Source organism: Sciurus carolinensis, chromosome 13 (assembly GCF_902686445.1).
Source record: "Sciurus carolinensis chromosome 13, mSciCar1.2, whole genome shotgun sequence".
Lineage (NCBI taxonomy): Eukaryota > Metazoa > Chordata > Mammalia > Rodentia > Sciuridae > Sciurus > Sciurus carolinensis.
This window is the reverse complement of record NC_062225.1, coordinates 92,862,965-92,876,134: the sequence shown is the minus strand read 5'-3', so window position 1 is coordinate 92,876,134 and position 13,170 is coordinate 92,862,965. Positions and strand designations below refer to the sequence as shown.

Below are 13,170 nucleotides of genomic sequence, written 5' to 3'. Positions count from 1 at the left end.
TCCCTGCCACCCTCAGGCACACAGACACCAGGCAGCAGAGCATGGGGATTCTGTGCTCTTCCTAAGTCCATCTCTCCTCACTGGACACACCCCAACCTCCACTGCTAGCTTGGTGAGCCTGAAGGTTTTTCCACCCTCCTTCAACCCTAGAAATTCAGAACCCAGACACACATGCTCATGAACTGCTTCAACCAGGTATGTTCAAAAGGAATGCGAGGCATCTATCAACCGTCAACAGCAGGGAATGACAAAACAATTACCGCTGATATCCACAAGGCCCAGGACGACGTTAAGGATTTTACCTTTGGCAGTTCCTCTCATCCAAAAACAGCCCGATAAAACCCTTACTGACCTCCACGTGCAGAAGAAACCGAGACTCAAAGCATGAAGGTGCCCTGGCCCACTCAGACAGCACAGAACCAGGGCCAGGGTGCCCCCGGCACTCTAGAGCACGCACCCTGCGGCCCAAGCCTCCAGAGGGTGAGGCAGGTACCAGGCCAGCAAGGTAGGAGGTGGTTCCTGACTGCAGGAAAGAGCTCTCAACTCCACCCTCAGGGTACCATGCCTGCACCCAGCTCCCATGGAAATTCAAAGAAATGCCATTGCTACAGGCCAGTCACAAACATGAGCCATACGTGGGGCAAGCTCTGCATGGAATGAGGGCAGAAGGGACCCATCATCATTGCCAACCAGGTCAGGAAGGAATTCTTCACAAAACAGCTGTGAAGGCGTTCATCATGGACAACGAAGATCAAAGCTGCATGTTCTGATCACCAATATCAAAATGTTTAAAGTTGAAGTAACCAGTGTCCTTTTATGGAGGATGACACTCCATAAAAACTCAGCAGTAATGAGACATAAAATTTGTTAGGAAGTCCCTAAAAAGACGGCCTTACAGCCCTTCCTCCCTCTCTGGAGATCAGTGTAGGGAAGCAAGCTGCCAAGCACCAGGACCCAGGCCAGGACAGTGCCTTTCCTAAACTGTAAGTAAAACAACTCACAGGGTTAAAGAATAAAGGATAAATTGGATGTGAGGAATCCAAGGCTACCATCTTCGGACGTCAAGGATCCTCTAGCTGGCTTCCCTCAGGCAAGCCCTTCCGGTCATGACTACAGTCACCTGCCACAGCTGAAAGACATGGCCAGCCAGCTGGCAGCCATGAGGCCCTCCCTCAGCCCCACCAGCCCTCATTACCTACAACCAACCACCCCGACAGCTCCCTAGGAGTAACTCAGCACATCTGAGTCTGCATACAGCTAACCATCATGGTTCCCTAATTGCCAGCTAAAGTCAGTAACCTGAAAACATTTCTTCCTGAACTCTGCTTTGCTTCAGCATAAATACATCAGGAAACCTGGGTTCTAGCTTGGATTCTGCCACTTCCTGGCTATGTTACCTTGGCCAAGTCACTAAAGCTTTCTGGGTTCTTGTTTCTGCATTTGCAAATTTAAGGTACTGGATTTCTAGATTCCTTTGTTCTAACTGAAATAAGCACTAGTTTTGTAGTTATTTAGTTAAACACTATGAAACTGCATTATGATTAAAAATGCCACTCTCTTCCAGTGTGTTAGGCCCATACTAGGACTACCATGTGCCCATCAATATCAACATTTTACTGGAGTCTTAAGCCCCAGGTCATGTTAATAGCCCTTGCCCAGGAAGCCCAAAGTACGCTTGGCAACCTGGGGGATAAAGAAAAGCCCTCACATTCTGAGACCTCAGAACAGATGAGATGAAAGTCTCCTTTGCCATCTGTGGCCAAGGACTGGGATACAGCTGGAACCTAGCCAGGTCATTAGACAGTAAGAGCTGTTTACCACCACACGTTTAGATATAAATCTGACACTCAGAAAGACCCAAGCATAACTCTGCATTTAAAAATTTGAGGGAGCCCAATTTTCAGACAGCAAAGAGGAGGCAACTCCCGGAGGCAAGGATGTAAGCAAGGCGTGGCCCAAGGCCACCGCTGTCCTCACTCGTCCCCATTCATACTGCTTCGCATGGCCCGCTTCAGGCACGGGAGCCCCCTGAAGAACAGCACCACCGTGCTGGAGAAGGTGCTAAGGACACCCTTGAAGGGATGGACTGCTGGAAAACCCTATAAGCGAATCCACTGTACTTCTGGCTGGGTTTTCAATCAGAAGCACAGACTCCTGCCCCTCTCCCTACACCCCCACCCCAGGGCTGCAACTTAGGAGCCCCCAAGGCATCCACAGGAAGTTCTGAGACTCTGCTCTCTGTGACTCCGGTAGGGACAACTGGCAAAGGTGCTGACCCAAGGTGCCTTGAGAGCCAGGCCTACATCGCAGGGGAATTCACCACAGAAAAACCACAGACCTGGATGGCCAGGCACCAGTCCTCAACGCTCTGACTTTAGACAGAAAGAAGTCTGACATGTCTGTCTGAAAATGTAATAAGTGTCACCAAGAAGGCATCACAGGACATCACAAGATTTCCTGGCGAAAAGAAAGTGCATTATCTACATTAGGAATGATGAGTCAGAATGTGTGCAGCCTCCGCCAACAGCCTGCTCAGCACCTGCGGGGGATCCCAGCAACAGGGGCACTCGCCCAGGCCACATCTGAACATAAAATAAAAAGGGCTGGACCACTCAGCAGCAAGGCGCTGGCCTAGCATGCCCACAGCCCTGGGGCCAATCTCCAGGACCACAAAGAAAAAGGGGCTATAGTGATAAAGAGCCCTGGGTCCTAGAAAACTCACTGTGTTAGGGTGCTTGGAGATACACAAGCAAAAACGCAACCACTGGAGCCCGACCACAAGAGTCCACATGGACAGACAAGGGCAGGCTAGGGAACTGGGTGAGGGGAACAGGGAAGGCCCTCGCCTGTCCACACATGAGCAGTGATGGTAATGCAGAGACCCTGGACAGGAAGCTACACATTTCGCTCAGGACTGAATAACTGGTCAAGCTACACTACTGTGGGCTCAGCCCATCTTCAGAGACAAAGGTCCTGAAGGAAAAGGTCACACCAGAGGACACACCAGATGTTATGTCCCTGGAGCTGAGAGCTGGAAAGAGCCTGTGAGAGTCCCCAGGTGCAGCAGACCACACTCCAGAAACAGCCTGCAGATAAAGCCCTCACTGAGGAACATGAGATGCAGGAAGGAGGCTAATGGGGCCCTGGCAGCATGGCTGAGGCCTCTGGGTCAGCCTAGCTAGACTCGCAGCTATCCTGTGATATTCCTATTGCCCAGGGCACAAAGGAGCTTTATTCTTAAAGGAAGAGAGGAGGGCAGGGAGGAGGAGGGAAGAAGGCACAGGAGAAAATGGACAAGCTGAGGTTCGGTTAGTTGGGAGTGGAGCCAGGACTCTGGATTTTCCCAAGCACAGAGAGATTCCAAGTGGGCTAAGGAGAGGAGACACAGAGGGGACTCGGGAACAAAGTTATCATTAATCAAAACACAAGCACGGAACAACACAGCTGTGGCTGTAAAACCAGAAAGAAAAGTTGTCCTGGGAAAGAAAGGAGTTGTTCTTGTCTACAGCAGCTCTTCCGCTGGCCGGGATCTAATCACTGAGGCTCAGAGAGCCCACACCCCAGACCTCCTGGCCAGCTGGCACTCCCTGCTGCCCCCAGAGGATGAAGACTAGCATCCCATCTATATAAGAAATAGGGAGCTACCAATATGGAAGGAAAACCCTGGAGAAAGTATAGTGCAGAAGCAAACAAAAACTTCTGACTTGGAACCCCATCCGCGGTCTCCACCGCAGTGCGCACACACCTCATTCACAGCCCATGATAAGCACTGCACACCCATCACACCACTTCACTGGACATGCGACTCAGGACACCCATGTCTGTTCATCTGTGTGTACCCAGCACATAAAAAGAGGAACTCAAGAGCTCTGCCCACATGCAGTATAGGCAGCGGCTGAATGGACACCTGAGTGAATGAGTCTCAAAGATGGCACACACCCTGCCCAGAACAGAGGCACAGCCAGCATGCAGGCAACACCCTGCCTAGAAGAGAGGCACAGCCAGCATGCAGGCAACACCCTGCCTAGAAGAGGAACAGCCAGCATGCAGGCAACACCCTGCCCAGAAGAGGCACAGCCAGCATGCAGGCAACACTCTCCTGCTGTCATTTGGATTCACTTCAAAAATCAACCTCCGGTTGGGGCAGACATAGCAAGCTACCGAGCTACCCTCCTATTCTACCATGACAGAATTCTACCATGACAGAAAACTGGCTGGGTCATCAGGACGCTTGGCAGGAAAGAAGAGACACACCTGGGGTCGAGAAGCACCAAGCAGCTCCTGGTGAGGGAGGGTGGACAAGACCGCCAGACCCTCACACACGAGGCACCCAAAAACTTAAGCTCAACGTATGGCTCTCTTACCATCGGAGACGTGGGTCTCTACATGAGACTATGAAGGACAAATGCTCTCATTCAGTGAAAAGCTCTCTTTCACCAGCCCAAGAACAGACCCTTGTACTCCAGAAACCATCCAAGGCAGCAGAGTGCCGGGAGCTGTCTCAGGCAGCTGGCTACCCACCAGTCGGAGACCACTACAGTCCTGTCCAGGCAAGAAGAAAGCCCGTGCGGCCTGCGACCTCAGGAAAACACCACTTCTTTGAAACCTTCCTCCCAGCACCAGCATCGCCCCATGGCAGGGAGGCCAGGAGAGCGGCAGCACAGGTGCACTCTCACCACGAGCAGAGCCAGGAACCAGCCGCCAGCCTCCAGGAGTGCCTGGGACTGAGGACCACTGCTGCATGCACCTTCCCTTAGCACCAAACTGCTAACGAGAGCTTCAAAGGTGCACGTGCCATGTGCCAACTTAACATTGCGGACTCAAAAAGAAACCACTGCGAAACGCACCTGAGTGATATCAGCGTTCAACTTAGGAGGAAAGGAGAGTAAAATGTTAAGGCTCCTTTAAGATAACTAACCGGATCCTGCCTTGTCGCTTAAAAGTCTCACCCAGGTGGTACACATGGGCCGCAGTGCTGGGCGGGGCCGGGGCGGGGCCGGGATGGGGCCCAAGCACCTCACACTAACAAAACAGTAAGTTCTTCCTTGTTCTTGGAAAGTTTAAAAAACTAAGCTATACCAGAAGAGAAGGGTGGCAGAATTAAACCTAAGTCAGAAGAAGAGTGCCAGGGAGGACTGCAGACCAGCCACTACCCTCTCCCCACAGTGAGCTCCAGCCTCCAGAGGGAGGGAGGGAGAGGCCGGAGGGAGAGGCCAGGGCCTGCCAGACCTTCAGGGCGCTGGCCCCATTCCCCTGAGCCAGACCCTGAACCAGCCTGCTGGCTTCCCTGAGGTGGCCACTGGCAACTGTTCTCATACACATAAAGGACTCTCGGCTTACATTTCCCCAGGAAAAGTCTCACACACACACACACACACACACACACACACACACACACACACAGATTGTCTCTCACACACACCAATTCACACACTCTCTCACACACACACACACACACTCACAGACTCATACACACAGATAACACACTCTCAAACACATACACACACACACACAGACACTCACAGACTCATACACACAGATAACACACTCTCACACACATACACACACACAGACACTCACAGACTCATACACACAGATAACACACTCTCACACACATACACAGACACTCACAGACTCATACACACAAATAACACACTCACACACACACACAGACACTCACAGACTCATACACACAGATAACACACACACACACACACACACACACACACACAAACTCTCACACAGACTCACTCTCTCTCACTCAGACACACATTCAAAAAACAAAATCAGTAAGGAAAAACTTCATAGCAGCCCCACCTCCTGCACCTGGAGAAGCCACTGGCACCGTTTTTAGCCCCTGTGGCCAATCTCCTTCCAGTCTTCATGACAAGCAGAGAATCAATTGAGCTTTGCTTTCTGCACCACAGTAGTCGGTGTGTCTGTGATCCCAACACCCATGAGTCATCGGAAGCGGCAGTGTTCCCTTGGAGTCCTGACTGCCGAGCGCAGAGAACGCGGGGGCCCTGCAAGCAGCAAGCGCGGGAGCAGGAGCCTGGCACCACAGGCAGCCGCTCCCAGAGCCCACCCAGCACCGCCATTCCGACCTTCTGACTGCTTCAATGCTGACAACCGCCAAGTGCCACTGCGATTCATACTCTTGGTGCACGAAGCTTTTTCTAGGTTTTAGATACAGAAATTACAGCTTAAATAACAGAAGTATTTATAAGGCTCTATCTAGATGAATATCACCAAATTGGTGTCGCAGCCAAAATGACTACACTGACCTTATTTTATTTTATTTTTTGTGGAGCTGGGGATTTGAACCCAGGGTCTTGTGCTTGCAAGGCAAGCACTCTGCCAGGTGAGCTACATCCCAGTCCTACACTGATCTTAGACCCCTTGCACCGTGGGATGTGACAGCCTCACTGTGCCCTCCCCAGCAGGAATATTCTTCAATAGCTCTCCCGCCCCGCCCCCTCCAGGACGACTGTTCGCCTGCATTCAACAGCTCTTTGAGCCCCTTCTGTGGGACGCTGGTAACAGGACAGGCTCTGGGCATCTTAACATGGCCGTGGCCCGCATCCTAGTCAAGAACGCAGCTCCTCGCAGCATTCGTGGTCGCTCTGCGAGGTCCAAGTGGACGTTCCGCCTCCATTCCAGGAAAGCTCATCTATGTATCCAGGGTCACAGGGTTGGAGCCACACCAGCTGAATCCAGAGCTCGGGAGGCTCTGCGACATCCTGTGTGCCCGCCCAGGTCGACGGGCATTGACAGCGTGGAACGCTGTGCCGCAGAGGGCCTGGGACAAGCCCGCAGGACAGCTTTCAGGGAGCAGCTGCAGAGGTCAACCTTGAGTACATGCCCCACCCTGCTTCTCAATCACCTATACAGTGAATCTGTGAGGTCACAAAACCGAGCTTCAGAAGCTCTGCCGGTACGGCAAGTCACATTGCTGCACCCAGTCACCACACCTAGCTGGGTACAGCCACCAACTGAAAAGAGTTTAAGTCTAACACAAGTTTTATTTTGTTTGTGTGACATTTCTTCTCAAATGTTGCTGGAAAATAAAGAGTGGAATGGTTATGAAATAAGTATAAGCTCAGTAATTAACATGTATACATTTCAAAAATAGTTACCTGATTATCATATTTAAGTGACTGTGTCCCAACCAAAAACCGAACGGCATCTGCTTCTGCAGTTTGAGGAGTTAGCGCACGTGCCTGCAGGAAGGAAGGAAAGCGCACATCTGTGAAGTCAGGTGGAGACAGCTCATCTCACCCCCTGCCCAGGAAGGACAAACCAGCTCGGTGTCTGGGGGCCACCAGCTCCAACAGCCCCACTTCAAATCTGCATGTGAAAGAACTGTAAGTGGGCACGAGACTAAACAATAAAGACATCCGTTATTTACACAGCATAGCTAGTGTTTGTGATAAAACCTTTACTTCAACAGTAACACTGTTAAGCAAATTATGGTTCAACAATACAGCAGCAAATGGTTTCTAGCACTAGCCGCATAGGTGGGTTAAACCAATTTCCCTGCAGAGGAGGAGGAAAACCAAAATGAGACACCCTGACTCTGACCCCGCCTCAGAGAACTGGGAGAGGAAGGAAGCCTAGAGGAAGACAACACCTGGCTACACCTACCTAGAGGCACCTGTCAACTGGAAACTGGCTAAGAGGCTGATCGTGAGCACAGCAGTGACAGTCACCAGGACTTAGGATGCAAGGAGCAGAGCGCACCAGGGAGGAGGGGCAGGCGAGAGCTTAGCAGCAAAGGGAACTAGAATTAGAGCAGCCCAGATTAAAGCTCCAAACTGTCCCAACCCTTGCCTCGATGGACGCCACCAGGCAGGCCAGGGCCTGTAGCTAGGAGGCCTCATGCCACTACCGTAGGAAGAGAACATCCAGAGTTTCTAAAACATATATCCAATGTCCAACACTCAATCAAAAGGAGTCAGACAGACAGCAAGACAAAATCACAGGGACAAAAGAAACAGCAGAAAACAGCCTGCAGGAATTCAAGTAGCAGATTCCCTGAAACACAAGCTCTGACACCAAGATGGGTATACGGAAATTTCTGGAGAGTGTTCCTGGGAATCACTTCGCTGAGGGTGAGGAGGTGACACTGGATGAAGGGAGAGGTGAACTGCCTCATGTCCACACTGGAGGCCTGGGAGCAGCTGGCTAGATGGCTAGACCTTTGTACGCCCACCACCTACCAACCTCCATCAGTCACTGGATGCAGGTGGTCCCCAGGGGGCAGGGTGTGGCCTTAGGCAAAATGCCTCTGTCCAGCCAAGGGCAATTCCTGGGGCAATATCCCACTGAGAGAGGTCAGCCACCAGCAATTTCACAAGCTGGGGGAGTTCCTGAAATCAAAACCTAGGGTAGCACAGCACAGAATAAACGTTAGGGCTTAGATCTGGAATGTCCACCTCAAGCTGAAGTGCTGAAGGCTTGGTCCTCAAGTGGAGCTTTCAGGAAGCAGCTGGATCACGAGGGCTTCGACGTCGCCAGTGGACTCATCACTGATAGACAAAGCACGATGGGGTGGTGGGGGAACGTGGGAGACAGTGTCCAGCAGGAAAGTCACTGGGCTGTGCCCCAAAAGGGAACGTTTCTCGTCCCCAACCCGTTCTGCTTGGGCGCGCTCTGGCTGCTTCCCACTGTCAAGAGGTGAGCAACTCTGCTCACCACACCCTTCTGCCGCCACGTTCTGCCTCACATCGGGCCCAGAGACTGCAGAGCCAGTTGACCACGCAACGAAGCCGTGAGCCAAAACCACCCTTTCCTCTTCTAAGTTGACTTTTAGGTATTTTGTCACAATAAAGAAAAGCTAACACAATTGTACTTAATACATTCAGTAATTAAAAGACAAAATTAAGGATTTCAGGTGAAATGTCTGAGGCTCAAGAGGAAAAGCCACACACTGGGTGAGAGAGCTGACCAGACTTCAGGCTCATAAGCTCAAATCTGACCCCACATGACCCATGACAAGTCCCCAGAGCTCAGAGTTTGCTGCCTCTGGTGGGCACCGTAATGGCCTGCTGAAACGTGCATATCTAACCCCAGAAGCTGTGAATGTGTTACCACTTGTGGCCGAGGGGCTGTGCACACTGGATCTGCTAAGGACCCTGAGAGGGGAGATGTAATCACATGACTCCCTGAAATGAGAAAAGCTTCCTGGCTGTAGTCAGAGAGATGTGACCAACAGAACCGGAGGCAGCAGCATGGGCAGGACTCGGGCAGCCCTTGCTGGCTCTGGAAGACGGGAGGAGGAGATGGGAGGAACACTGGGGGGCTCCTACCAGCAGGAAAAGGCAGGGCGCAGACTCCCCAGAGCTCCCCAAGTGAGGGAGACCCCATGTCTTGACTTCAGCCCAGCTGGCTTCTGACCTAGAGAACTCTGAAGCTGTAAAATGACGCCTGCAGCCACCAAGTCTGTGTTAGTGTGTTATGCAGAGGCTGGGATCATCCTGCCTCACCCGTCACTGAAGGTGCCCACTCCACGTCTTCTCTTCCCACATGGAGCTGGGAAGGCACACACATACGACGTTCTATTTCCTCATCTGTCATGGCTAATTTCTACGTGTTTTTCCTTATACCTTGATTCATTCCTTTCAAAATCAGTGGGACAAACAGTCTAACAGTTGTCCTGACCATGCAGTCTGTCTGGTTCTGACCTGGTTTAACAACTAGAACAGAACCACGAGATCTCCTGGGTGTCCACCACAAAGAGCTCAGAGATGGCGATCTCATGAACAATGCGGACAACGCACAGCATGTTACACACGTTCCTGCCCTTCTCAAGAGACAGCAGCACAGATTTCAACTACTAAACCGCATTTCGACAAGACCAAGGACACAGCTGCCTGGAGCTGCATGCTTACTACTGGACACACGGAGATGTCCCTGCAACCTTTCCAAGGGTCCTGCCCATGGGAAGGACCAGTACTCCCTCTTCTTGGAAGGACAGTTTTTGACCATTAAATCTCTTAGGGAAACGGATGACTTCCTTGTGAATCTAGAGACCTCTGCCAAGAATGTGCATATATGTGCAAAAAAACTGGATTAGATGAAGCAAGTAAATAGTTATCACTAGACGACAGGTAGCAAATTATACCTAGTTATAGTTCTTCATCAAAAATTTCCCACCAAGAGCCCTGGTCTTGACAGTGTACCACCACCTCAGAATGGGGCGTGGTGGAAAGGGGCTTCTGCCTTAATCCACGGAGACAGAATGGGCCAGTTTAACACTCTCCGAGAGTACGCTGTCTTCCTCCAGAATCAGCCCTCTCCAGGCTGATTCTGCCCCAAACCAAGGGTGAGTCAGTCAGAGGAAGGGAGGAAGGGGAATGACAAATTTATCTACTGATGCAGTTAAAAGAACAAGCAGCAGGGCAGGGTGGGGATGTGCAGCCCAATGGTAGAGCGCTCACCTAGCACACACGAGGTCCTGGGTTGGATGCCAGCACCCGTAAAAAAAATAAGGCAACAGCTAAAAAATCACTCTCCCACTCCTCCAAGACTCTCTGTCCACAGAAGTACCTCTGCAGCAGTGCTCCCGTGGGTGGAAACAAAGCCACAGGGACTGGGGCTGACCGCTTCCTTCTCTGCGGCGTCCCAGGCACAGAAAAGAGTGCCTGGCACATCATGAGAATAAACAAGTACTTGTCAATGGAATGTACTTCCCAGGAAAATGTAAGTCACCAAAACTGATCTCACAAGAAAGGCACAAAGTCTGAGCAGCTAGCTTCCAGAGACAGACACAAGGACAACAAACACCAGCAGAGTGTCACCCGGTGCAGGCAGCAGTGCGCCCCGCACCCGCCGCCCGGCAGAGCCCCAGCAGACCCGGACAGGTCTCCCGACTGCAGAATCAAACTGCCACGAAAATTACAGGACAAACAGAAAAGGAAAATTCCAAGCAAAGTACTAGTAAAGTGAACCCAGCAGAGTACTATTCCATGACTAAATGGAACTCTTTCTAAGAATTCAAAGTTGATCCAAAATTTAGAAAGTTACTAATGTGACAAAGAAAAATCAAATAACCATATATGATCGACTCCATGGGTGTTAAAAAAAAAAAAGTCTTTAAGAAACTTAAGTCTCCACCTTCAATATTAAGACTCCAAAAGGCGACATCTGCAGGCCTCCGCCACAGGTCTGAGGGCACAGGCTTCCTCGCCTGCACAGGCCTGACCCACCCAGCCACCTGCCTGCCCTGACTCTGTCAGAGTCAGAAACGTGGCTTCTCCTTGGCACCGTCCGCTGCTCCACTTCACGGTCTGATACGCTTCACTTCTGTGGATGGATTTTAAAAGGCAGTTAATCACCCACCACCGCTTATGCCATCCCTTCCACCAGTACGTCTCGCATGCCTGAGGTCGGAGCCCGTCTGCACACACAGTGATGGGCACACAGCAATTCCTCAATAAAATTTGTGTGCTCAGTCTGAGTTCATCAGCCTCACCTGGTGCACTTTCAGACCCAAAGAGCTTTCACAGACTTCTGCTGCTGTCGGTCCCATTCACAAGTAATCACAGTCCGTAGAAAGTCTTCTGACAACAAACTAGTCTATCTCCTTGGGATTTTCAGAGATATTTAGGTCTCAAAAGAAGCATTTACAAATTATTTTTCTGAATGAATTCCATAATTCCCCTCACTTTATAGATCAGGAAATACAGGCCTTGGAGAATTAAGTGGCCTAGTAGGCTAAGGACAGTCAGCTACACATCCTAACTTTGTCCCTGTTAGCTGTCTGACCTTGGCCCCCTCACAGCACCTCTCTCTGCTTCCATTTCCTCATTTCTCTTCTGTAAAACAGGCATGTAAGGCACCTACATAGAACTGGCTTTTTCCTTCTCTCTGGTTTAGAAGGAACTGCACATCTGTTGTTAATGGGCGCACAGGCCTAAAGACTCCATTCATACAGCAAAAGCACAAAGGAAAAGGAGGTCGAGGGAGCTAAACTGGAATCAACCGGATGAGAGCTCGCCAACTCTGACCCTCAGCACAGCCGCTAAGAAAATGCCTAGATGACAGGCCTGAGGGCACGGAGCAGAACAGAGCCTTCTGGTGCCATCCTGGCAGTTCCAGGCACCCAGGAGGGTGTCGAGTCACAGGAATGGCCCAAGGCAGTCAGCCCGCCAGGGTTGGGGATGCAGAGCTCCCTGAGACAGAAACACCTGCACGTTCCTGTCGTGCACCCCTCTCCTCACTGCTCACCCCAAATCTGTAGTCCAGAGGACACACAGTAAGGTGAGGAAACAAGAGAGAGAGAGATGAAAGCAAGGAACATATAACAACTACAGGAAAAATGAAAAGCTGTACAAGAAAAAACTGAAAATGTATTATTCTACCTGAATCAACAGTCAGCAATGTTTTCGTACTATCAGGAATCAAAAACACCTGCAAATGAACTTCAGAAAATGTGATAAAACTACATTGGGAGTCTAAAAGCAGGAAGGAAAAAGTGTAAAGAAAGCAAGAACTTCCCATGTCTATGACTTCTAGTCAACAGATCATGAAAAGCACACAGGTAAAAACCAGAGGATGACAGTTTTGAAAACACTGAAAGGGTTGTCCCAGGTAATAAGCTAAGGCAGGAAGGGAAAGTTTAAGAACCTACTAATTTTAATCTGATCTTCAGCAACTTGATTTCTTTTTTCAGTAGGAGGGATTGAAACCAGGGGCACTTTACCACTGCATTACATCCCCAGTCCTTTTCTGTATTTTATTTGGACAGGATCACACTAAGTTGCTAAGGCTGGCTTTGAACTTAGGCTCCTCCTGCCTCAGCCTTCTGAGTGCTGGGATTACAGGCATGCACCACCACATCGGGCCCTGATTTCTTAAATAACTTGTAAGAATTACGTGGGTGTTTTTAAGATTTTAAATTTGCAAAAGTAAAAAGAAATAAAATCCTGAACACAAGTCAAAAATCCTTTCCTGTAAGCTAAAAGACAGCATTCATATAACATGAAAATGTTTCATGAACACTAATCTGTCTGGCACTTTTCTATCCTAAAGACCTCTTTCTCTGTGTTGGTCTTCTGCTGAGTGTCTGAGACACAGTTCAGCGCTCAATAATGCTACTGAGGAATGAATCTTGACAACGATAGTCTCCTAGCAAACCTAGAATGCAGCTTACATTCCATACGGAATTTA

At 50.2% G+C, this 13,170-nt stretch overlaps 1 protein-coding gene across 2 annotated transcripts in view; it reads right to left on the bottom strand.

Annotated features, from left to right (window-relative positions):
• The window catches only part of Eipr1 (EARP complex and GARP complex interacting protein 1), a 115,966-nt gene that overhangs the window by 101,184 nt on the left and 1,612 nt on the right, over positions 1-13,170 (bottom strand). Inside the window, exons 2-3 of one of the 2 annotated variants that reach the window (XM_047522840.1) lie at positions 11,116-11,304; positions 7,137-7,220 (exon numbers count right to left, since the gene is read on the bottom strand). In XM_047522840.1, coding sequence (XP_047378796.1) covers positions 7,137-7,220; positions 11,116-11,145 — 114 coding nt within the window. In that variant the 5' untranslated portion in view covers positions 11,146-11,304. The remainder of the gene's footprint in view (positions 1-7,136; positions 7,221-11,115; positions 11,305-13,170) is intronic. The other variant, XM_047522839.1, reaches the window with a different exon arrangement.